The sequence below is a fragment of the Numenius arquata genome, chromosome 4 (assembly GCF_964106895.1).
Source record: "Numenius arquata chromosome 4, bNumArq3.hap1.1, whole genome shotgun sequence".
Lineage (NCBI taxonomy): Eukaryota > Metazoa > Chordata > Aves > Charadriiformes > Scolopacidae > Numenius > Numenius arquata.
In genome coordinates, this window is record NC_133579.1 from 59483951 (window position 1) to 59510047 (window position 26097).

Consider the following 26097-nt stretch of genomic DNA (forward strand, 5'->3'; position numbering starts at 1 on the left):
TAGTTGGGAAAGTGTCCTCAAAGGAAAAAAAATATAAAAGGAAGCTGCTGTTTTAAGCTGTAGAAAGTGTACTGAAGGTGAGTTATATTTTATTTCATTAAAATATATTTTAAAAACATACTGTGTAAAAGAATTAGGATTCTCAATAATTTATTATTTACATTAAGCAAATTCTGTTTGACCGTTATTCTATAGATAGAAATGAAAAGTCTGCAGAGGGGAGCTGTATCAACTTCTTCAGGACCAAATAAGCCCCTTTACCAAGAAACAAGTCCAAAATGCATTCCTTCCCATTTCGATCCCTTCAAATTCATGGTTGCAAACAGATCGCAAAAAGCTCAACGAAAGGTCACGATGGTGAGTGTTGAGCGCTCACAGTGAGAGCTGGGATTTCGGAGCGCTCCACAGGAGAGAGACCCTGAGGAGATTTTAACGTTGCACTACTTAGTAGTCAAGAAGCTGCAGGGTCCGATCCCACTCTTGCTCCCGCTGTCCTGCCTCCACTGAAATCCATGGCGTTACGTGAGAACAAGGCCTGGCCCCACAGGCATATCTTGGAAAGCTAGACAGTCTCCTTGAGCCAGGCTGGCAAGGGAGAGAGTGTTTTTCCTACCGCTGTAGACACACTGTAGCTTATCATTCTTTTTCAGTGCAAACGTGATGTAAATCTCATTGCCTTCCTCCCCATCCTCTGGGGAGAAAGATGCGTAGGGAATGATCTCTCCAATGTAAACAACTGCAAGCACCATTCACATTTTTTGGTCCACATAAAAAAATTTGTATCCAAGTGCCTGTCCTAGCCTTGACCGTTCTTAGCAGGGGGCAGCTCAGCTTTCCCATTAGCTTTCCAGATCTCTGAAATCACATGGGCACCCAAACATCATGCACAGTCCATTGCAATGCCAGCTGCTGTCTGCTTTACTATTCCAGAAAAGAGTAGTCGCCTCTTCAATGATTATATAAAAAAACATGATTAAAAGAAGTAAAGAGGCCAGGTCACGTGCTGTTTCCTGGAGGCACTCAATGGTACTTGTGACATCTCGTGTAAGGCACCAGTCATCTGGTAGCTGAGCAAAATGTGACCCGCGAGACCTCCGTTAAGCAACCGCACTGGTAACTGACAAAATTCAGCTGGTTTGCTCACTTTCTCGCTTATGTAGCATAAAAAGAGTGGTCACGCCATCTGAGGAAGTTTGTGGTGGTATCCTAAAAGAGGAAGCCTCAACTTGCACTGCGAGCCAAGGAGCATGGGTGACAGCGTATCACAGCACAGGTTTCCGGTGGCTGCATCAGAGAGACAGTTCCCACAGACATAGCAGAGATTTCCTTGAGCCCCAAGAGGCTCCTGCTGCCTTGCTTTCACAGAAAATGAGTTTGTTGTCAGCAGCAAAGCAGTTACCTTCTTACAAGATGCCTCCGTAACACAGAACGGAGGGCCAGACGACAAAACCAGCTTTGTGGCGTCCTTGCTGCAACTTCGTTGCTGGTGGTCTTGCCCGCACAGCCTTATTCACAGAGATGCAACGCCAGAGATAGCAGAGCCTATGGAGGAAGAGGTCGGCTGGGTGCTGGCTGGCTGCATCACCGAGCAGCCTCAGTCCAGAATATCAGTCTCAAATGGGACCAGGTGGTAGTATGTCAAATTGGTGACATAAGCTGTTGGATCATCACTGTCTTCTAGCTCTGAGGTAAAGTCACTAACACTTTCAAACCTAAGGAGAAATAAAAAACAAAACAAAACACCAAAAGGCATTAAGTCATTAATATTCAGTTAGAAAATCAAAGTTAAAGGAATTGGAAGAAAATTACTGAGGGCAAGGGAGAAGGCTAGGATATCTGAAGACTGGCCCCTGGAAATTTTGCGAAAAGGCATTTGTGAGAGGACTACTTGGAAAAAAGGGCTGCAGGCAAGAACGCTTCTGCTGGTACTGCAAGTTAAATTTCTGAGTAAATGTTGCATGTGGACTTGCTTTGTACCAGAGTAGTGTTGCAGTAGAAGTATTTCTAACGCTGGCTTACAGCTTCAGCTTTGTGATGCTCAGTTTGCAAGACAAAGATCTAGAGTCCTAACTCTTTTTCCAATGCTTCATTATCTCACTCCCTCTCTTGGCAGCCTGCAATTTGAATTCATACTAGAAGGTGTCAAAGAAGGTCCATGCAGATCAACTATGAATCATGAAGCTATAATTTCTCTGACATCAGCCTATGTATTCTTACACCAGTGTAACCTACTGGAGACACCAGCAATGGCATCTGCTGTCACTTTCATAAACCAAGATTCAACACTTCCTAGAGAGAGTTGAGAAGTAAACATAAAGCCATTGCTTTCCATGTCCTTAAATAAACAGGACACCCATTTCTTTATAACCTATGAAAATCAATGGAACGAAGAGTTTGCTTCCAGTAAAGCAGGATGGTTATTCCGTTTAAAACTGTGCTAGAACACAGCTGTGCAGCATACTAGGAGAGCCAGTTCTCATCTCTTTAGATAGCAGTCTTCAGTAAAAGGGATTTTTATGTCCCCTCTCTGACACTGACTCTGTATAGCACTTATCATTATAATACCTGAAATTCCTACCACATGACACCTGGTTACCACACTACCTTTAAGATGAGCCAGATCAAAAACATTATTAATTTTTTTTCTTGCCCCAGGGCTCCCCTCCTACTAACAAATGAATGATTTCCCGGGACACAGCCTTTCTTGCCAGGCAATTCTGGATACCTCTACAATGAGATTTTTATGAGTCTAGAAGAGCTTTCACTGTGGTCTGGGAAAATCTTCACAGAAAGTACTCAGAGCTGATCCCATCCACACCTCTTCCTCGTCACACTCATGTGTATATGAATAAACCATAGGCCAATGAGAACTGTGGTGCATGCAAGCAAAGCATCTTGTCCTCCCTGATTTTCAAAGCTACTGGTGAGGAAGGAAGGAAGCAGCAAGTGAGCTCTGGAAAAGTGAATCATGCAACTGAGGCCCACATCCTTCCATTTTGTTCTCACAGCATGTGGCAGCAAGACAAAATGCCTCAGTTCCCACACAAAAATGGAAAGGAAACTGCCTTTGTTTCCCATCTGAACTTGGACTTTCACCCTTTCACTTCACAGGCACCTTCTCTGGGTTTGGCTTTTGTGTGAGGGCAAATGTCTAACACAAATAGGAAACAATGACTGCAGTGTCTTCCTCCAGAGCCTCGCCATCCTCCCCATGGCATGAGATTTAGGTTTTAACAAGCAGAGAACATCTGAATATAAAGAGCTTCCCAAATTTAGTTTCGCTTGTTTTGGTATTTTCCTTCACACTTCCTAACTCCTGTGTTACAATCTGAACTTTTGCAAGGATTACCCACTGTCTCACACCTACTCTCAACCAGAAGGCATCAGCTTGCTAAAACCTGTACTTCCCTCAGTCACACACGTTCCCGTTCCAAGGAGGAGGCTTGAATTTCTGCACTACTTCTTCCCAGATAGCCTAGCAGTTAAAGGTAGTCACTGCAGGCCAAGGATTAAATCTCATCCCTGGTCAAGCAAGTGACTTGAAGAACTGTCAAGTTTCTTTTTCTCACACTCTCTCTTTAATATTTTGAAAGAACTTGCGTTCATTCTGATAGAGTGAGAAAAAAAATGAAATAGAAACTGAAAAATTGCACGATATGTAAAAAGAAATCCTAACCTAGCTCTGACTATAGGACGTGCCTCTAACACCTTTTAAGGCTGGCATACTTCAGCTCTCTGAATAAGAGATAAACAGAGGAAGCTTTAAAATAGTTTGGTTTAAAACTACATCTCACCTGCTCATTAACTAGTTAGACTCCTTTAGTTAAGTGAGGCAACTGCAGACATCCCTCTAATTTCACCCTAGAGTGCCCTAAGAATCAGGTGTTTCAGAGGACCTGAAGAAGAGTGGCAGAGTAAACAGACAGATCTCCCACTCCTATCTCTCTCCAAAACTTTCTTTAGAAGCATCATGGGTTATTGGATAGCTTGGTCTGTACATCCTGCAATGTATGGACACAGTTCTGTCTTCTCCACACTCCTGCCTGGTCCTTCTCACCTTTTAACTGTGAGGACCACAATGTTTTTTTGAGCATAAACTCATGGATTTTCTCCTGCGGTACTGTTGCTATGCTCTTTACTTACAACCAAACTGAAATGAGACTGAACTTTGTTTATTACCCTCATTCCTCTACTCCCTCCAGGCTGTTTGCTTGCCTGCACATGTGGGAACATGCACAGAAAGGAGTTGACTCGGTATCTTGCAAACACTTCACAGATCACAGAATCTTAGTGGTTGGAAGGGACCTTTGAGATCATCGAGTCCAACCACATAAAAAAAAAAAAACCCAAAAAACCACAACACACAAAACCAAACAAACAAGCAAACAAAAAAAAACCAACAACAACAACAAAAAAAAGCGCACCCACCAACTAAACCCCTAAATTAAACTAAACTATCACGTTGTGCTGTCTTGTGGACCACTAGTTATCCAGAAACAACAGATTATGAAATACCAGTAGGGCAGACAGAACTAAGAAAGCAGAAGAGGAGTCAAGGAGGCTACTCAGATTCTGCTCTCCTTCTCTTGTAAACTGTGTAAAACTAGATTATTACAACTGGAAGGCCCCACAGATTTTATGGTTCTTCAGCCTCACTGATAGGGTACTACAAGCAACATGTGAGGTACAAAGCAGTGACATCCATGTGCTGTGGTTATGCAGAGAGCTTTCCTTGCCGCCAGTAAGGACGTGCGGGCACTGAAGTCTGCAAGGCACTGCTCTGGAGCACTCAGAAACCCAGACCAAATAAACAAGGACTGTCCTAGCAGCTATATAGGACATCCAACAGTCAAAATGCTTTTGTGCTGTTACCAACAGGTCTTTTTCCCAAAATAAAGTTTACACTAAGTCTGCAAACTGTTATGGACATGCAGACTCCTAAATTCCCCAAGTGTTGCTCTTGCTACTTTTTCCAAAATTACCTTGACAGACACACTGTCCTTCACAAGGGCCTACTCCTTGTGCTGTAAGACAACCATCTTTATAATTTAAACTCCCGGTATTACGTTACTGCTCACATTCACCAGGAAGAAGAGGGAAACAAGGTACATAGAAGGTCATTAACTCACAAAGGCAACCCCAAGAGTAAACACAGTGTGAGACAACAGCCCAACTCCTCTCATCACCTTAGGTACAAACAGTACCCGAACAGATCTCCTCCCACCTAAGACTAAAAAGCACAATGAAGTATTTTCTTTTCCTGTCAAGAGCAGAATTTAATTTTCCTGAAAACATTCTGTATCTAACTTCACCATCTCTGTGCTGCTTTTGCATCACCACCCGTAAAAGGCTTTCCTGTGGACCACAAGTTGCTTGTGACAATGGCAGCACCATCCTGAAAATGCATATCTAGTACTGGAGTGAATTTGCCAAAAAGGCAGCATGTCCAATGCCACAGCCTCTGCTGCTGGCCAAACAGACAGAAGTGCAAACAGTCGTGGCAGGGGAAGGCACCTCCGTAACACAACCAAAGCGTAAGTTAGAATGCAGTGATTTACCACTTTCCTTTCAAAGGGACTGCGGAATACTCAAAGAAGCACACATAAAAGCACTATTTATGCCACATGGATGCTGAGCACACTGGTTTACCACATTTTGCAACAGTATGGTGTACTGTCAACTAAAATTAGAGAGAAAATTAAGGAAGTAGAAAGCAACTCCTTCAGAACAACAGAGTAAGCAACTCCAATTTGCAAAAATGCTATAGTCTCATTGGCGACAAGTATAAGACTATTCAGCTGATGGATCTACCTACTGGATAGGTAGCACTGTGGGTATAACAGCTAACCAGTACAGTGGGACCTCAGGGAATGATTGGTACCCACTGAAGCTCCAAGTGCTTCTCTCCAAAAAATTACAGGTTTGCTTTGCAAAATGTCTGATTCAAATATATTGGCAGCCAAACCCCAAAAGTCATACCGAGTTTAATGCTGCTGAAAGGAAAAATTTCCCATCTGATGATATACAAGTCCACAAGGAATTAACTGTGATTTAAGAACAGAAAACACCAATCCCATAAATCCAATTTTACAGAGACCAAAAAGGAACCGCATAGAATTTTGAAAGATTCTAAAGCTTCCTTTCTGGGCTACTAACCTACATTTAAAAAAAACAGTACAGAAAACTTCTGCTTCTAAAAAAGGTTTAATTTTTACAAAACAGCCATGCTACACAAGTGTCATTACCTCCTAGCAATTACCTCTTGGCTGTAAAATACTGCTATAGGATGTGCAAATTTAGGGCACCACATAAAATAGACATTTCAATTTAATAACTTCTTGACTCCTGATTTAACTTCCTTCAGGAACATTAAAATACAAATGCACAAAGCCAGGCTATTACTGTGATTTATTTCTTCCACCACAGTTTCTGGGAAATCATGCCTACCCTACAGTTTTTGTCATAGTAATATTTTATGGCCTTAATATTCTGACTTCAATCGGATGAAAATTAGATGATGACAGTTTCTGATCCCAGACCAGTAAGTTTTGCTTGTGTTGCAGCATGTTTTAAAAATCAAAACTAGATTTTAAAAAGTAAAAATAAGAAATTAAACCAAAATTGTTTAAAGTAATCAAAATAGGGCAGAACAAAGCTTTCTTTGGTAATTTGCTCCTATTATTTGTCACTCTCGGTACTGAAAAGTGATCCACTTTGAACTATGACAACTTTAATTTCCAGACATTGGCCTTACAGAATTACCTCCAGTTACCTCCAGTGTGTCCCTTCAGACTCATTAATACAAGCTTATATGCTTAAATGCTGTTAGCAAGGTCAAGGTTCAAAACAGTAAGTGACAAGTTAATAGAAAGACTCCAAGAAATTACACTGGAGCCAGAGATACACTCCAGCCGCTGAGAAAATCTTGTCAAGCTCTAAACCTTTCCACAGCCTGGTGATGACCACATTTCAAATGTGGGAAGACAGAGCACTGCCTTCAAAAATAAAGCTTCCATAAGGTTTTTAGTGCTCTGTTTCCGTCATTTTGACTGCTCTAACGAGAAAGTAGGTCAATGTTTCTCATTAAAAATATTTAAATGCTTCACTACCTGAAGCTCATTGAAATATCAATCACCTGCCATGACAGAAATCTGTAGGAGCTGATTTCCACTAACACCTATCTGTCAACACAGTCACTGGCTTAAGGCCTACATAAAAACACCCCTGGTTACAGGTCTCTGACCCCAGAATACCTACATACATTAGGAGGCAGAATTTACAGATAAAACTAGTCTGACTTCCCTCTCCCCTGATGAAATACACATGCTTCACTAAGTCACAACATGCCTCAGCACTTGAGCAGCTGCTCAGCTTCCTTTGACTACATTCAGGGGTGTGTTCCTCTCCTCCAAGAATGCTGTTTTGTTTCCCAAATATAGCCTACCCTTCATAGTAGGATATTCCATTTGTAAGGATGTTTGAGTTTCCAAATTTGGGCTCAAACCAGCTCTCATCACAGTCAGAAGAGTAAGCAAAAACTCCTCTGTTCTCATCTGCCAGGACCCCTATGACAACCACAGTTTTTTTCATATGCAGAAGACTGAGCTCCTTCAGATCAATAATTCTCACTGACAGCCTTTTTATCCATTTTAATGGAAAGAGCTGTGAAGCCTTAACAATCAGGCCCAGTAATCTTTAACCAGTACAAATGACAACTGTACCAGTCTTGCTCCTAGACAGAGGACAACTTTTTGCTAGGGGGAAAAAAAGCCACAGTTTATCTGAGGCTGACAGCTTTACTCCCACACAAATCGCACTTACAAGTGTTCTGCTGAATCTACGTCCAGGTGCTTCTCTTTTCCATTGGGTATACTGTGGTCAATGACTATTGTTTCAGTGTTGGCTAAACAAAATCCATTTGATCGCATGATTTCTGTTGGGAGAAGAGAGAAAAAGAACATGAAAATTCCCCCCCCAAAAAGCTGGAAAATAACTGCATATCATATGGAATTAACGTGGTCACGAACTGGGATGTATGCGTGACATTGAAAAACTGTACATGAAAGCTGGAATGAAGACTTGGTTTCATAGCTTCTTACATCTGCAAACTGCCTGTGCTTACGCAGTTTTATTCACAAAATCAATTCATAATATGGAGTGTTTGAAGCAAGGCCCACTTTCAGTCCCCATTATTGCCAGCAGCAAAATTTTTGTCACCCTTAGCAGAATGGCAGCCCATCCATCTATGGCAACCTACCACCACCAAAATATAATTGTGTTTTTCCTAGATAGTCCCAGGCTTAACCCAGTTAAGCAAAAACCAAAAGGCGAGGAAAAAGGAAATAAAAATTTACCTTCCAAGTTAATTCAGCCACTACCTTTAAGCCATGCAAAGCAATACCACCTTCTACGCTGCCTGCAACTCTGCTTATTTGTTTCTCACAGTGTAAGAAGCCTCCAGTCCGGAATAGCTAAAATTTACACCTAATTCCACTGACTTATTACCATAGGGAGAGTTTATAATGGAAGAAGAGTATTTGATGTGAATGAGAAGTTAATCCATGTCCTTATTACATGGAAAGGCAAACTAGGCAAGTCACAAGGATTTTTTTCCAGTCACACAATCTTAGATGATGCTAAGGCCACCACAAAATGAAAATATTTCTCTGGGTAAATCAGCAGTGACTTAAGTGGGACGACTCATGATTTGCCCTGAGGTAAAAGGACCCTGTGTTACACCCTTGCATTATCAGCACAAACAAAAGGAAATTAGTCTGTGGCAGAAAATATGGTAGGCACAAAACATATGTACAGGGAACACCTAAGGCCTTGCCTCGAACAGACCAATTTCAGCTATACAGTTCATGTACTGAGCAGGAGAGAAGAAACAAGAGGGGTAATTGTTTTTAAGAGTACATTTAGACGTTCCTCCATTAAGGTAAAGCCAGAACTCACTTCCATATTTTTCTTAAGAAATTAATCTTTACTTATAGTCTGTATTTTGTTGGTAAAAAGCACTGAATCCCAGTAGAATGACACCAGTCATGACTCGTCTTGAACCAACATTGTGCTGCAGATTAAGATTTACACCATAAATTCAAAGCCAGCTTTCATCTAAGAGGGCAGCCCTTTCTCTCCTTCACATCACCTACCGCTCTGAACAGGACCATGTGGGGGACAGTTTGTTTTTTCAGAGAATACAAAACATTTTTGCCTGCTTTTCGAAGTTTGCAAGCCATGTAGAAAGCTGCACTATGACTAACATGAATGCCACCATGTTTTCCTAGTGTCCTTGACAGGACTGAAGAGTTAACAGCATTTCATTGCTGTCTGAACTGCTTTAGACGTTACCATTTGCTGCCATCTACTGACAACTCTGACAGACACTAAAACCATTTCCAGGGAGCACCATTCAGTTGAGGCAAATATCAATTACCATCAAATTTCTGCCTATGTTCTTAAATTCTTTGCAGCAATCACTTAAATGATAAAACTAATTACCACAAGATGCTTTTGGACAGCTGCATAGGTAGGAATATCTTCCTCCATTTAATTAGGTATGACTCCTCACTACCAAAATTAATATAGAATTAAACAAAATCATGTTATTATTCGGCTAACGTGGTTTCCACAGCTCCTCTACACAGAGGCTGGCAGGAAGGTTCCCTTTGCTGCTCGCCTCTGTCCATTGGCCAGGCACCCTCACTCCAAAGTTAGGTTGATCTTGACCATCTCTTTGTTGTACCCACCATGTGATGTACTCAGTCATGCACACACAGACTGTGTGTGCCCTAATCGGGTACACGGCCTCACAAAAATTATACAAAACGCTTCCAAACAGCAAAAAGCCCCAAGCCAGGGCAATGCTGCAATTTCTAACCAGTGCAATTCCAAAGACATTTATTCTTCATATTTGCCTGTTCGAAAAAGAACAAGGTATCACTGACAGCAGCCACCCTTTGAAACATTTTCACAGCCTATAGTTTGGGAATCTTTCATTTCATAATGGGTAGGTGCTAGGACCCACTTTGCAGCTCTGGTCTCACGGAATAGCAACATATTTCAGACAAAACCAGTGAATATGCTCTTAAGGGTCAGGGATGAGAACACGTCCTGGCGTTCAGGAGCAAAGCGAGTAACCACGTTCAGCCTCCAGAAGATGACTCATGTCAGGAACATACACACACAGAGGAATTTTACCTGAGGTTTCCACATCAGCTCAAGGCGTCATCCAAACCTCCCTAGCCACAGATAGGGCATGAGACACACATGTTGGCTCCCATCCCTCGCTCCCAGGAAGCCAGCCCTGTGTCACCCCTCCTTTGCGGTATGGCCTCGGGCACTCTTCTTTACAATCCCTCTGCTGCCCTGAAGCCTGGGCTTGGGGGACTCCACATGAAGGCACCAGGACAGATGGCCTTGTAAGACCACGGTTCTCACTGAGGCTCTGTATTACGTGATATACTTCTAAAGAGTTATTGGTGGGCTCTTAAACCATTTACCATTTAATTAAAAGACTATTTATTTAACTAGTTCCCTTAGAACCAGAGCTCAGGATCAGTTACAAAAAATAGATCCTGTGTATAAGATTGATCCTTAAGAAACACTATTTACACCTCTAGCATATTGACACACTGACTGGCCATTAACTGATATACTGTTAGTACCTCAAAAAAATGACACCAGTTTCACGTTAAACACTTTAGACACCTTGGAGGACTATGTAGTATTCCCCTTTCATTTAATGCTCTGAAACAAACTCTTCTGGCAACACAAAACCAGCGGTTGCCAGTAGGCTCACGCGAAACTTTTCAGTGTAGAAATACAAAACCAGGAACACCAAAAGTCCACAAACCTTTCAACAACAGTCAGTAGCAGATGCAGAGGTGAAAACCTGAAAGAATAGGCAAGGATAGAGCAATACTGCTCTCCATTTTACCCATTAGCAATCTGTGGTTTAGAAACTTCCTGTGTCTCCACCTGTGACAGGTCTCAATGTAGTTTTCCTCCACTTGCTTCTCTAATTCCTTTTTGAAGTCGTTTATGCTTTCAGTTTCACCACATATCCTATGACAATGAGTTCCACTCCTTAACTGTGCTCCGTATGGAAACAAAACAATATTATAACCTTTCTTTTGTTTGTTTAAACCCTGTTGTCTATCAACATCATTGGATAACCTATAGTTCTTGTTTCATGAGAAGTACAGGGTAATTGACCTCCTTCTATTCACAGCTTTGTAGACTTCCATCATATCCCCACTTTGTCATCTTTTCTCAAAGTTGAAGTGGCCTTCTTTATTTAACCTTTTTCTTAGAGAAGCTGTTCAACAATTTGAATCTTTGTCCTTTATTGCATGCTTTTAAATTCTCTTATATCCTTTCTGAGACGGAGAGCCCAGAATCGTGCACACTGTATTCAAGATGGGGTGGTGCTCCTTTCTTCTGTTCTCCCCTCCTTTCCTAATAATATCTAATAGTCTCACTGCTGGTTTTGGTCACTGCTTGGCACTGAGCTTACATTTTCACAGAACTGTATCAGTATCCTCAAAATCTTCTTCCTAAGTGGTAACAGCACTTCCATATGTGATGATAGAGGACTGCATTTTCCTCGCATCCACTTCTTTGCATTTACCAGCCTTTAATTTCAGCTTCCACTCTTCTGCCTGAATGCATGTTGCATAGTAGATCAAGGCTAATTATATTTTCTATATTATAAAGAAGACTAGAGAGAACTATTTTTTGAATTGCTGGTGGAGAAAGAAGAAGGGGAACAGCAAATAAAGTCATTTTCATTTTGTAATTCTTGTGTCAAATGTAGGAAGCTAACAACTCTTACCTGATATTTTAACTGGACTTTGAAAGTTTGGCTGAATCTTATGGACATTGTCATTTTTTAGAACTTGGTCCAAAGGAGATCTCTCAAAGAACGTGAGGACAACTTCAGATCTTGAATACTTAAAAAGAGAAAAAGAAACAGACGTCAGTTTTTACCAGTAGTTTGCCTTGTCCCTCTTCTCCCTTTCCACCCCTTCATAGTATGACAGAAAGACGTATTACGAGCAGCAGTCTGTAGACATCATTATACAATTCTGGCACTCAGCACTGTATCTTTCTCCAAGATACTCAATAAATAGGTGCTTCTTTTAGAGTTTGGCAAAGCCCATCACTTTCTAATCTGCATGAGAGTGCGTGTCTCCATCAAGGAGGAGTCAAGCTGGGCTAAATGTGGAACTTGGCTTACTCACCTTCCAGGGCATGTTTATAATAGTCTTCAGAAGCTTTTCCACTTCATTAAGTCTGGCTTCTATATCATGGGCTTCTTTTATTGTGATGAGCCCTAGAAAGAAAGTAAACTGATGGTAAGCATAGACAAAAGCACATTTTCCTGTGCACACACACTTCAGCAGCCAGAAGCAGCTGCTGAAGAAGATGCGGTACAAGCTGAAATATCATGCCTCCCAGAAATGTCTTTCAACCCAGAGCAATGATAAAGCGTGTACCCCAAACTAAGGTGGGTGTAGTTACAAGCAGAGTTGCAAGCCTGACACAAATTCAGCTGTTTATGATCATATTTAGGAGTTGCAAGACAAGCAGAAGTAGAACCACCTACTCCCTCACCCACAGTCTCACTACACAGCATTCCCAGCAGTGACAATCAGCCTGTTTTCTGCTTCCAAGAACCATGATTCATCCTTTTATTTTTTTGTCAATAAAAAGCAAAAGAAAACCTAAGAAAACCACAAAACACAACCCACAGATAAGAGGAAAAAACTAAGCACAAGTTAAACAAAAAGCTTTGAGGGCAGTCTTGTATTTCTCTGAATGTAAGCCCCAGTGAGCGGTCCAAGGAAGATTTCTCAGTATCACATTCTTCAAGTGAAGAACAACTTTTTGGACTTTTTTTTTTTTTTTTTTTTACAATCACTGAATTATCACAGTGCTGCAGAAGGGATTAAAATGGAAATTTTGCTGCCCAGTGTCCAGAATGATGCATTACAATGTTTCTAATTTTGAATTGCTCAGTATGGGGGTCTTCAACAGTAATACCATATTTCCTATGTATAACCTGCAGGGCATCTGTAACTTCTCCCTCCTCTAGCAGACTCAGGGAAATATAGCACAGCTTATATGCATGTACAGGGAACACGAGGAGAAGTATACCCAAAATCTCTCATCCCTCTAGCAGCCCTTTTATTTCTGATCTTTGTAACCTACTTTTTCTACCCCAATCATTGTTTTGCCCCTCCATTTGCATATCTTTTACAAGGAGCAGGATACGCACATGAAAATGAAATACCTAAGAGATTATTAAATTTAACAAGGTCGACTGGTAAAAAAACCCCAACAACCAACCAAAAAAAAAAAAAAAGCTGGAGCAGAAAAAGACCCAATATATCAAAACCATCAAAAAATCTGCAAAGCAGTCTGTGAGAAACAACTTCGATATACTAAAATTGTGTTGAACTACGTGCATCTCCATCTCCCTGTTCAAAAGACATACAGAAAGAACCATCAAACATGCACAGTGTGGGGACAACATCCACAAAACGCTTCAGTCTGCATCAGTCCTTGTTTGTTACTGACGAGATATGATCCCATAGAAACTTTCCAGACAAAAGTGTGACTTTGAAGCTGTCAGCTCTCCTCTAATTACAGCTCTAAATAAAACAGAGATTGTCTCCGGAGCAACCAGGTGTACTTCATGGGCGTCACACAAAAGTAGCCCGGTTGCATAAGCCTTTCTGTTCGTCGACAGTCTCTCATTTTGCCTGTTTTTGTCAGCATTGATACCACCTCACCCCGGCACAGCTCGCTCCCTCTTCTGACAGCGGAGCAGAGGATCCCAGCGGGCATATTAAGGAAGGCAGCCATGTAGCCTGCTTTGACCGGTGTATGCTACAGTCAGGTAGCTTTGCATGGAAACACTCTGAAAGCCTGTAAATGTGAATTAACTCATCTGCATGTGTCCACAGACTGAGTATTAGCTGGGTTGTGCTTGATGTTACAGACCTCCATTGCAGACCAGCACCCTTCATCTTCCTAACTACTGGGTGTGAGCAGGCCTGGGTGAATCTGCTTCACCCCTCCACAAATATGTCCTCATCCCACACCTGAACAAAGTTCAAACCTTTCAAAAAAAAAGTATTTTCATCTTCCCTAAAAAGAAGCTGCCAATGGCCCCGCGGCTCAGACACCCACCTATGACGTTAGAAACGCACTGTTGCCCTGCCGTAGCCCACATAAGAGAAAAAGGAGCTAGCCATCCCAGCGCTGGCTACCGTGGGGTCTCCTGCTGGCCTTACTCCAGTCTGCGGAACTGCTGACACAGTCAGAGCAGAGACTGCCTGGCTGCGGCTCCCACCTCACAGGCGAACACCTCACTGCTGATCCACCTGGGATCCGGCATCCCACTGCTCTCTTCTCAAACCTGCCTTCGACCTTGGACCCTTTCCCAAATACGCATTTACTGTTGAAACTAGTATCTTACCAGGAAGCGGGATACTTTCAAACAAATGAAGATATTCAGGGGGAGAAAAAAAAAAAAAAAGAAAAGAAAAAAAACACCTCGGCAACAACACTGAGCATTCATCCTGTGAGGAAAACCAGCCAAGCAGTTAGGATTTTCTCTCATTAGTAATCAGGGAAAGCATCTGCAGCTCCACACAGCCTTTTTATGCTTCAGCAAGAGAAGTCGGACGAGGCGGTCAGTCTGTCGCACTGTCACAGATCACCCAGTGGGAGGTTTTACAGCTTCTTGCATTCACCAGGAATTCCCAGCCCTGCTATACTCCTCCTTCCAGCCCTCGGAAAGGCCCCAGCCAAGCGAGCCCACACTCTGACTTGGAAACTGGCACAGACAACTTGTGACATCTGACATGATAAAAACTGTTTCTTACTGAAGCTTTTAGTAATATCAAAACCAAAAGGCAGACAGCGTAGGAAGGAGAGTAAGCGATACATCAGCCTGGACAGCTTCCTCTATATGTGCTTAATGATTACAGATGCACAGCTTTGGGGTGTAAAGCTGCTGACCTTACATGAATTCCCCATACAGGGAATTCAGTTTGGCTGGGCTAAAGCCTTCCTTTCCATATGTTTACAGTCTAAATACACAGAAACCACTTGACTGGAGATATATATATATATATATAACCCTGTAATTTCTTCTGCAATAGCCATGGAGTTTGTAAGGCCCTCATTTAACTTAATTCTACAAGTCTCTGTTTTTAAGAGTTAACAGATGCCCTCGTGGTTTTCAGCTAGTCGTAGCCTATGATCCCACAACCCAAGGGATTGCTCACAGCCTGACAGCCACGCAAGCCAGAGCAAGGCACTGTCTGCCCAAGCAGCCAGGAGGAGCAGAGGCCCCGGTCCCTGGTTTTGCTCCCTTTCAGCGCTTGCTAACTGGCTGCTGTCATCGACCACGGCACATACGTGCATGAGGAACCCTGTGGTTTCACGAGGTGAAGTCTCCGGTGGCAACACTGGCTTAAGGTGCTCTCCTCTGCAACTCATTTCCTTTCCCACGCCGCAACACAGGGCTGCCTCTGCTTTGCCAGCGCAATTAGGTGAGCAGCGGGGAATACCTCAAACTGCTCTTGTCAAAGGCTTCACCCCAGGAAACCCCAGCCTTTGCAGAAGAAACAAGAGACTGAAGGCTAGGATGCCCTATCCAAGCTCCTTTCTCACCAAGTCACTACACTGAACTTGAGCAGGAATCAGGACTTGAGTGAAAAAGGGTCACAGAACTGCACACAAACTTTCCATCTCTATTCTCCACTTTGTGGGGGTGTATCCCCCACCTGTCTTCTTTTTCCCATTTGGAAGCTTTGACGAGGCATAGAGAAAGAAAAAAAAAGGAAAAAAAAAAAGAAAAAAAAGCCAGAGACTTGTGTAGGATCCTCAAACGCTGGAAATGCCTGAACAAATAGACACACACACGCACCAGCTGCAGGCAGACCCAGAACCTCCACCATTCATTACCCTTAACACCAACACGCCACAAGCTGGATGCATCTGGAGTGCACAGGACTCACTGGCCACGTATGCACCATCCATATGGCAGCTACAACATGTCCTGAGGCTGTTGTCTCTCTGCCCATGGACCATAAATATCTTTCCATCTGGGGCTTTTTAGACCCCAAGAACCCTTATTCAGACAGTTTGCTATAAAATGAAAATAAGACACTAATAAAGCAACCAGTAGCCTGGAACCAGTTGCACTTTCTTCCACTTGTTCAGTCATGCAACAGAGCTGAGCCGAGAGCTGGGAAATCTCCTCGTGAGGTCATGGTGAAAGGCTGTTCTCATGCCTTTTCCTTTGCCCTGGCTGCTGTCTGACTGCTAATGGAAAACATGCACAAACTCCTCCCAGGAAAACTTTGCTCTCCGTCTTGTTACCCATATTGTGCTTGGACAGTCAACTATCGTTTCAAGTGATTGAAATGCTATAAACACCTACGTTTATAGGGCTTGAGGTAAACTGGAGCCTCACTGCCTCCTTTTTTACCACAAACCCTGTTGCCAAATAGCACTAATCTAATAGCTCTAAGATTTCTCCACCCTGCGCAGAAGGGAGCCCACACGCTGGGTGACGTGAGGGACAACACAGGCACACTGCCTAACCCAGGGTGGCACTCGCCTGTACCTGGGAAATTTGCTTTTAGCAGGGCTCTGCTGTGCGCACACAACCCCTACAGTCAGCAACCTCATTTTAAGAAAGGAGGTGGCAATCCCTTTCACATCTTCTCTGCCCCTTTCCAGACCAAGAGCCCCAGGCAGAGTCCTTAAGACTCTGGAAAGGATTTACCCGCAGTTTGAGACCACGCATACATAGCAACTTTACACAGCATAGCAACACGTCCCTGGAAAAACACGGCACAAACAGCACCGTCAGCCTGCAGCATCCTTCCTGCTCTGGGACCCTGGTGCCGCAGCAGCTGCAGGAGGCTGAGAGAGCCGGCGAGCAGCTGTGTACCTGGCACGCTGGCTCACGGCGTGGGAGAGGGGCCCACAGCTGCAAACGAGCAGGAAACGAGCTCAGCAGAGGAGGAGAATGAGCTGGGAGCCGATTCCTGATGACAACGCACAAGCCTTGGTAGGCCTGTCCTATTACTGCCATGTGAGCCACCAAACCTGCAACTAATGATTTTCTGACAACCGCAGATAGCGCGCTGTATGCTTCTACCAAATGAAGCAGGACAGGAATCACAGCATGCGCTCCGTGGCTCGTAATGCAATCACCATGCAGTCCTGGCGGTCGATGTCTGCAATGAGCACATTGGTTCACCAATCCTCTAGTGCCTTCAAGGGAGAGTAAGTTCATGCCTAAGTCAAGTATGTCTCATATGCCATCTCTCAATGATGACACAGAGAAGCCTGTTTTTCTGAAGATGTGTTGCTATGTACAAGTTGCTATGTCTACAAGATCTCAAACTGTGGGCAAACCCTGTTTCTCCAATATGAAGGACTCCAGGCCTGTGGTGAGGGGAGGAACAAAGAATGTCCAAGAGATCTCCTACTTTCTCAAAATCAGTTCAATATGTATGGAAGGTCGAGCAAGAGCAGAACCCAAAGTGTACTTTCTGAAGATGTGTGCAAGATGGAATGGTGATACTCCTCAATGCTATGTATTTTAGTATGCATATGAAGATTAAAACACTGCATTGGGCCCTCCTCGCCTAACCCTTTCTCCATCCGCCATAGGAAAACTGCAGAGTTGATATCAAAGTAAAAAGAGGAGTAGCAAATAAATGCAGGGAGAAATCTTACTGTGTTCTGCTAACCCACACTGCAGGAAAGTATTAAGGCCTATAAATTCAGATCTTGAGCCCATCCTTCTCTCTTTGCACAAGCCCATGAGCAGCAGTTAGGCATTTAAAATTTTTAGGGAAGACACATAAGCTGTCTTGCACAGGAGACTGCTGCTCTGCTCTCTCCCCTAACTAGACCGTATGTTTTCAACAGGTGATACGCTCCTTTTCCCTAGTAACAGTATTCATTAACACTGCAGTGCTCAATCTTTTTTATCCTGTACCCTCACCACACCTTTCTCTCAGATATGTTCTAACCCATACACATGCACACACAATTCAGGATGTAGATGAAGCAATAGCAGGAAGGCCCCAGCCACAAGAGGAGGTATACAAATATCCAGTGGAAGAGTTCAATCTGGTTCATCCAAAGAAGAGCCAAGCCCAAAGTCAGATCAGGCTGCTGGGGACCATGTCCAGTCGACTTCTGAAATCCCCATGGACAGATATTCCACAGTATCATGCAGGAACCAAAGTTACTCAGCTGGGACATGGATCAGGGCTGAAAGGTGGCAGCTCAGCCCAGCGATTTCTGCTATTTTGCTCCTTTGCACAGCTCCCCATTTCCTCCCTCTGCTGGACAGGACTCTTCTCAATACTGCTTCAGCTGGCATCTTTCCCTGCTTCATGGCCACATCGTCTCTCTCCTCCCAGCAGCTGCCCTGGTAGCATCCCTTCTCCCCACAAACACATGTTCCCTGAATCTCACTGCCTGGGAACTACAGCATTAGCCACCTCAGGCTGGACTATAAGGGGGCCAAAACAACTCGCACTTACTGCTGCCTCCCCTCTGACAGAGAAGAGGAGGATAAAAGATTGTTAGAAGGACAAAGGAATACTCAATGGTATGTAAAGGCAGGAAATTCAAAAAACCAACAGATGGGAAAGCTTGTTTCACACAACTTTTCTTCAATAACTCTGTAAAAATAACACCAAAGGAATCCTTTGGAATCCTTTATGTCCAAAGACTTGATAAGATCCAGAGCAGATAATTAGAGGCAATCAGGGATATCTGATTTGCAATTACTAGAGACCAGGACTGTCATTTTTCTGTTCTCTGTTGGTTATTTATGCTGACTTCTGGAGCATCTGGTTCTCATCACTAGGGATAGAATCCCAGAGCTAGCCACAGCCACTGGTCTGACTTAGTCTGGCAGCTCTGGCAACTCTTCTTTGATGCCTCTTGCCTAATTCTACAACATCCCTCTCTTGGGGCAGACACACTTGCCCCTTCACCTCATGGGGGAATTCATCCATCTTGTATGACAAGAGCCACCACAGTCTCTAAAGTCTTTACAAAGGATTTACTATTTAAGTGGTATCACTGATGTGATCCATCTCAGGGAGCAGCTAAAAGGATATGACAGAGCTGAAAAGAGGGGTACAGGGGAATAGGTTTTTGAAATTTATTACATGTTGTGCTGCCCTTCTTAAACTCGATGTTGATGGACAAAAGAGGGACAGGTTTTTTCAAGAGGTATGAGTACACAAAGTCCATGTAAGTCACTCCATACTTTTAGACTAGGTAGCAAGAGCATATTCAAGGTACTGAGAGAAATCTTAGACACAGAAAGAGAGAGCGAGCTTTCAAAACCCTGCCTGCACTGTGCACACCTAGCTCTAACACAAGCCACTTCTTATTTTGCAGTTCATATGCAACAGATGTAAAAATACAGGTGGCGCAAACTCCTGTCCAAACAACTGTCCAACTGAAATGCCCCAGAGCAGGAGTCGTGAGCATGACCACCTGCTGGACCCTGGTACACCCGAATACCCATGCAGAGCAAGGAGGCAAGTTAAAAGCTGAGAAGTCCAGACCCTCCACCTGATGGGTTTTCCATACATGTATTATCAGTTATGGGATCTCCCTGGATCTCTGGAGGGGAGGTGGCACCTCCTGGTGACAGAACTAAGCAGACAGGCCTTCCCCGCAGAGCTCCCTGTCTTGTCACCTGATGAGCCACACGAGAGAAAAAGATGTCAAAGAAGCATGAGACACAAGTGAACAAAGGCAGTCAAAGCCTGATGAAAAATGCAAGCTCCTACAACCATGGTTAGCACTGATTTCTTATCAGGTGAGAACTGTCATGAAAAAATAACCTCTTTTCCATTCCACCAAAAGCCTCTCAGACACACTGTCTCAGTCCACCACAAAAAGGCAACTTGTGCGTAGCTTTATAACAACACAGCAAGCTTCATTTATCTCCATCAGTACCGATGAACCATGAAATTCAGCTAATAAAAAACAAACCCAGAAGCCCCAAACTTAATTTTGGTTATACAGCACTGCTAGAGTCTGATAACCAAGAGCCGCATCCTTTGTCTGCCAGACAGAAGCTCTGAGCAAGCTCCACTAATGAACTGTTGACAATGTCAACAATGAAAAGAGCACAATAGATGCAGTGTATTTATCTGTCTTGTCACAGCACCGAAACAGCTGCTGTCTGTGGAAACCACTATGCTGCTTCTGTAGCACTCCTTCTTCTCATAAATCACACTCCCAGATGGTCTTGTAAACAACACCACCACTATAATGCAGAGTATAGAAAACCATAAGTTATGAAATGCGACATTTGCAAGCAAACATAATGTTCCTGGGCCGGCTCTTCAGGAACTGCCTTCTGCTTTGTGCAAGTTCTTCCAACGGCAGGCCTGGAGGAGCGTCCCACGCGCTTCCTGGTGTGCAGCCACTCGGACACGGAAAAGAGATGATCATCTGCTTCCTGCATGAGGCAACCACGCCAGAGGGCAGGCACAAGCCTCAGAGCTACAGCTCAGCGTTAGTCATCTGGGATGTACTGCTCAGGGCCTGCTGCAGGTGAAGAGACTACCTCTACGCTATGAGGGAAGCTACAGATGCGAAGTTTCTGTAGGAATCTCCGCCTTTACTGGAGAGCTTCTATGGATGGACAGAGGTTGAGCACTGGCAAGGCAGAAGGGAACAGAAAAGTTCTGGAGAGCCACAGATAACCATGGATGGCAGCAAGCTGGTGAGGGAAACTTGGAGGCAAAGAAAGGGAACAGAAAGCAGCTCAGGGAAAGCGAGGTGGAGAAGCAGAGAGAAAAGAACAGAAAGGAGAGCAAGAGGGAAAAAGGCCATGACAGAGCAGAATGAGTCAGAGGAGGGATGGAAAGAAGGAAGGGGGAGGAAAATGAGCACTTTGGGAAGTGACAACCCATCCAGTAAAAAAAAAAATGTCTCTAAGACTGAAGAGAGTTTCTGACTTGATGGCTCAGAGTATCAGAGAAGAACCAGGCGATACACATAGGCGTGATATGAACAGCAATGTTGGAAGAGCATCTGAGCCTCTCTATCTGATGACAAAGGCAACAAAATAGTGGCAGAGGAGGATTGCCAGAAACCACCCTGCCACTCCAAGGGCAAAACAAATCCCAACTTTGAAAGGCTGCAAAGGTGCTCTTCTGGCTTCCCGGTCCTGCACTTAACGGGCTAATCCTGCCCATGCTAAAGTCAGAGGCAGGTGTCTGACTGCTGACTGCACTGAAGCTGGATCAAGTTCTAGGATAAATCTTAGGTGACAACCCCTTAGAAGTAATATTTAGAGGAAATAGGAGGGAAAAAAAGAGTACTTTTCCAGGTTTATACTTCACTTCCAGTATCTGTTGGGTCTGTTGTAACTACACCTAAATCATCAATTTTAAGTTGGCTTTTAAGTCTGTAGTGCTGCCTTTCTCATCAAGACTGATTTAAATACAAAAGCTGATTATTTTGCATATAGAAACAGACAGATGAGTGACATTAGCCTGTATTCTAGCTCTGCTAAGAGTGAACTAGCCTCTGTTTTTCTGTGATCCTCTTTCGTGCATTTGCCTGGAGCAACGGATGGGCACACAAATAAAATACTAGCTAGTTACTGGTAACATCACAGTGAATCATATTTAGTCACCCTGCAGGTATGCACATATCTAGTCTTGTTTACCAGCTTACTAGTAAGATGCCCTGTGTTGTTGAACGTCCTTGGTCCTTAGCATCATGGTACACTCCAGATGCAGAGTGCACTTTGCCACGTGTTGTTATTAGTTATCAAAGACAAGACCAGATTGTGTGGATGCCATGCTCCCCCCTGGAGACCTCCCCTCTTCTCATATCAAAGAAAGGGCAAGATGAACAGCCAATGCAGAAAACTGTACCTCCCTTCCTCTCTTCTGTCATCTCAAAGCATTCTGCAGATCTGAGAAATATGAAGACGCAGAGTGTTGTGGAAATCAGTCCAAGGAGATGGGGGGTGGAGAAAGGAAACGAGAGGGCCTTTTGCATTTGAAGAGCAAGAAAAGGAGCACACTCTTGCTCAGTATGAGCTTTTTGCTGAAACCAGCAATAATGGCAACCACCAACTCTTTCTAATATTGCTGACATTTAAAAAATTATCTTCTTTTAGAAAGCTAGCAACATCAAATAGCTCAAGCTTTCACTCCCCAATCATATCCCTTAAATGTAATGTACTGCAGCTTGACTGAGCTGTAGGATAATGCTAGTCCTTTTAATGCTCCTTAGGCAAATCTGTAGGAACTCTGGACTCCTTCAATGCAATGCAAATTTGGTCTGCAACATTTTACCACTTCCTCCAGATAAAAGGCACAGCTAATATTCACCTTCTTTCAGACAGCCTAAGATAAACACACACACATATACAAACTCACATACATATGCAAACACATTTGTTTGTATATAAAAATATACACAAATATATATGACTGAGTGCTAACACACAAAAGAGTGTGCTTTTGTCAGGTGTTTTTTCTGGGTTAAATATATTGAGCTTTACTGTAGGCAGCAAGACATCTGCTTTTAAACAGGACATTAAGAAACCATGCTTACCCCAAGAATTTTCTAAAGACCGGACATGCCCCATGCAATCTCTTCTTACATCCAAAGCTTTGCTTCAGTGTCACTTAGTTAAATGAGATTTTTATGTTTCAACTCAGTGAAGTTATACAAGGCTGTGGCCAGTCACTGAAACGCTGGTATGATGAAGTGTTCTCTATGCAGAGAAGCACACCCTGCAAAGTAATTTTCTTTAGAGCTGGAGCAGCGTAATTTTAAAGAGTATTACTGAAATTGTGAAGGGCACTGTGATTGCTTAGAAACTACTCCTGATTTTTATTCCGTCTCTGTTGCAAAGTTAACCCCCACCCCCTCACGAAGCTGAAGACATCATGATCTGCTTATATTGGGTTTCGATTTTTCAAATCCTGGACCGATGCTTTGCTCATTCCTGATTCTACTGAAGTCAGTACGCCTGTTCCTGAGAAAAGGGTAAGTGAAGGTTGCTGGCTGTAGGTCTCAGGCAGGAATTGAGCATTGCAGGCTGAGGATGCTTACTCTTTCCCAGCTGTGCATGCACTAATGGTGTACGTTACCTGGGACTGTCAAGTAAAGCCAGTGCAAGGGACTATAATCCCATCTGGCTCCAACTGCTCAAATGATGCCTCAGAGAGCTGTGAAAACAGTTTAATATTTTGCAAAAGCTGTGATGGATCTTGAGGCAGGAGAGGAACTACGCTCACTTGAGAGAGGTGCCAAGGAATGAGAATAGCTTTAGGATGCGCGGGGGCTCCTATGGCTAAGCGATGGGAGGGAGCACGCAGAGAGGGGCAGGAGGCCAGGCCAGCAAGGACTGAGTCCATCTCTGGCCAGACCCAGCACATGCCCCAGCCTGGCTGCCAAGCTACTCTTCAGAGCCCCATAAAGCCAACACGTAAAAGGACTACTGGCGCTCTGGGAAGTCAAATTTTACTCACAACGACCCTGGCAGGTGCTGTGCCCTGCAGGCCACAGGCAGGCTCGCTTCAGACCTACCAGGTGCCACATACACTTAAAGGTCACGTTACTTAGAATTTACTGCTGCTCAGCACTACTAAAAATCACACTCAGAGTACTTTAGTTAGGGCACCCGCAATGGATAATAAATTTTCTCAATATTTTAGATCCTTGGTCAGCAACCTAATCGTGTGAGACACGGTATAAGCACGCTGTGCTGGGCACACAGCAGGGCTCAGAGATGGGGGGCGCAGGAATAGCCAGAGGACTCTCCCATTCCCAGCCTGCACCCAAGTAGGGGGAGATAGCCCCCCCCCCAGCACCCAGCACCCTCAAGCATCTCCCAGCCCGCACCCCGGCGCAGGCGGCAAGGGGGTGGCGGGGCTGCCGACACCCCGGCAGCCCTGCGCCCATCTCCGCCGTCTGCAGAGGGCACTCGGGGCCCGCGAGTGGCGGCGGGTGTCCCCCGGCGCTGGCGGAGCCGAGCTGCCACCTCCCCGCAGCGGGAAGGGGGAAAGCCCGGCGGCGGGGGACGCCCGCCGGGGAGCGGGCTGCGGCTCCCGCCACCGAAAGAAGATAAGGGGAGGGAAAGGTATCAGCATTTTTAAATGAGGCGCGACATCCCCACTCCCCTCGTCCCCTTACCCCCCCCCCCCCAGAGTTTAGGGATCTGGCAGGACAATAGAAAAAGACCTGTCTCACTCTAAACACCCGTCAGAAAACATCCTTGGAGAGTCAAGCCCGGGAGAGACCCTCTGGCGCTGTCCCCCCTCGCAGAGAACAGAGCCCGCTGTCACACAGGTAGGGCCCAGAAATAAGTCCAATGGATTTACAGCGGTACGCAGGGTGGAAAACCAACCCCCAGAATCTCAAACCCCGCTCTCTGCAAGGGGGGTCACACTAGCAAGGTGGGAGGCGATGGGAGAGCAGTGAAGAACTTCTCCATCCTCTCACAGGGGAAAACACACACAAAATAACAGCTTCTCCCCCTTCCTGTTCAATCAAGTCATTTATGTGGTTACTCAAGCAACTGGGGACACTGCGAGTGCTACGCACACATCCATTTTCATATGAGCGGATGCTCTGCAGCACTCTACACACTTGAAATACCTTAGAGCAAAACACATAATTGCACCTAAAAAACACCCCAAATGGTAAACAAATTAAAATCAACCCCCAAGACGGCGTAACAGGTACATTCTGCTTCTGCACAGAGCGGCCTGAGCACGGGCAGCATCCCCTGAGCTGGGTTAATCCACTTCAGAAACGAAAAGAGAAATACGGCTCTGACCGCTGGTGCAATTCCCTTGTTCTGCAGAAGTTATGCGAGGAATTATGCCAGCTCCCAGAGTCACTCCGTCCACTGGCAAGCGCCGCAGCCTCTTTTTTTTTCCCTGCTCTCCTTGTGGCAAACAACATACCAACATGCGGAGATTTTTCAGCTACAGCCCTTCTCCTGCCAACAACCCCACCTCGGGAAGCCTCGGGAAAGCCAGAGGCAGAGGAGAGGGGCAGAGCCAAGAGGGACCCCTCTGCTCCTCAAGCCCAGCCCGGAGCCGGTTCCCGGCCAGTTTCCGGGCAGCCTGGGCAGCGGCGGGGCTGGGCTCTCCCCGCTGCGGGAGCCCGGAGTCTGCGGGGCAGCCCTTCACCCCCACTACACACTTAGCAAAAAAATATAATAGAAATCAACGGTCCGGGAGGAGTTTCCGACCGCAAAACGCCCTCGCAGCTTTCCAGTCCCCCCCCTGCCCCCCACCCCGTCCGGTCGCGTAGAGGCTCCGGCTCTTCACCCCTCTTCCCACCGCCCGGGGGACACCGCCCGCCCCGCCACCGCCATCCCGGGGGAAGCGGCAGCGGCTGAAAGCCCTCCCGCCCGCCAGCCAAGCAGCGAGAGCCGGGTAGGCGGAGGCTGCTCAAACCTTGGATCAAGGGGGAGCGGGACAGCTCGGGCCGGTCCTCGGGGAAGGAGTCGAGGAGTCGCTTGAAGAGGCGGCCGAGGTCGGAGTAGCTGCGGTGCAGGTAGAGGATGTTGCGGTCCGACCACTCGGTGCGGATCTCGTAGAACTCCTCCTCGTCGCCCCGCCGGCTGATGATGAGCCGCCGGATCCCGTTCACCCAGCAGCCCCGCACGTACATGTTCACCAGCGAGGTGCCCTCAAACACGGCCGAGGCCATCCCGCCGCCGCCCGCGCATCCCCCACCGCCGGCGGAGGGCGAAGCGCACCGCCCCGCGCCGCTGCGGCCAAGTTAAGAGGAGGAGGAGGAAGAGGAGGAGGAGGAGGAGGAGGAAGAGAGAAGAGGGGTGCCACCCGCCGCACGGCCACCCCCTCGTCCCGGCCCTGCCCTGCCCGCCGGAGCTGAGCCTCCTCCCGGCGCTGGAGGGAGTGCCCGCCGGCGCCTCATAGACGGCGGCCCGCTGCGAGGGGACGGCCCGGGCACCCCTGTCCCCGCTCCGCTGAGCCCCCGGCACCGAGCAGGGCGGCTCTCACCCCCTCCCGGGGC

At 45.3% G+C, this 26097-nt stretch overlaps 1 protein-coding gene across 1 annotated transcript; it reads right to left on the reverse strand.

Annotated features, from left to right (window-relative positions):
* Positions 1 to 68: 68 nt before the first annotated feature.
* PXDC1 (PX domain containing 1) lies at positions 69 to 26097 on the reverse strand. The gene is made up of 5 exons (XM_074146693.1): positions 25515 to 26097; positions 12246 to 12337; positions 11837 to 11954; positions 7822 to 7933; positions 69 to 1712 (listed from the first exon to the last, which is right to left on the reverse strand). Exons 1-5 carry the CDS (start codon positions 25768 to 25770, stop codon positions 1595 to 1597), a joined length of 696 nt encoding a protein of 231 aa, XP_074002794.1. The 5' UTR covers positions 25771 to 26097; the 3' UTR covers positions 69 to 1594.

Coding starts and splice junctions, on each gene's coding strand:
- PXDC1 (XM_074146693.1), bottom strand. CDS start 25,770: ATGGCCTCGGCCGTGTTTGAGGGCACCTCGCTGGTGAACATGTACGTG. Junction 12,338..25,514: donor CCGCTCCCCCTTGATCCAAG/GTTTGAGCAGCC, acceptor CTTTCTTTCTAG/GGCTCATCACAATAAAAGAA. Junction 1,713..7,821: donor GTAGATTCAGCAGAACACTT/GTAAGTGCGATT, acceptor ATTTCTCCTTAG/GTTTGAAAGTGTTAGTGACT.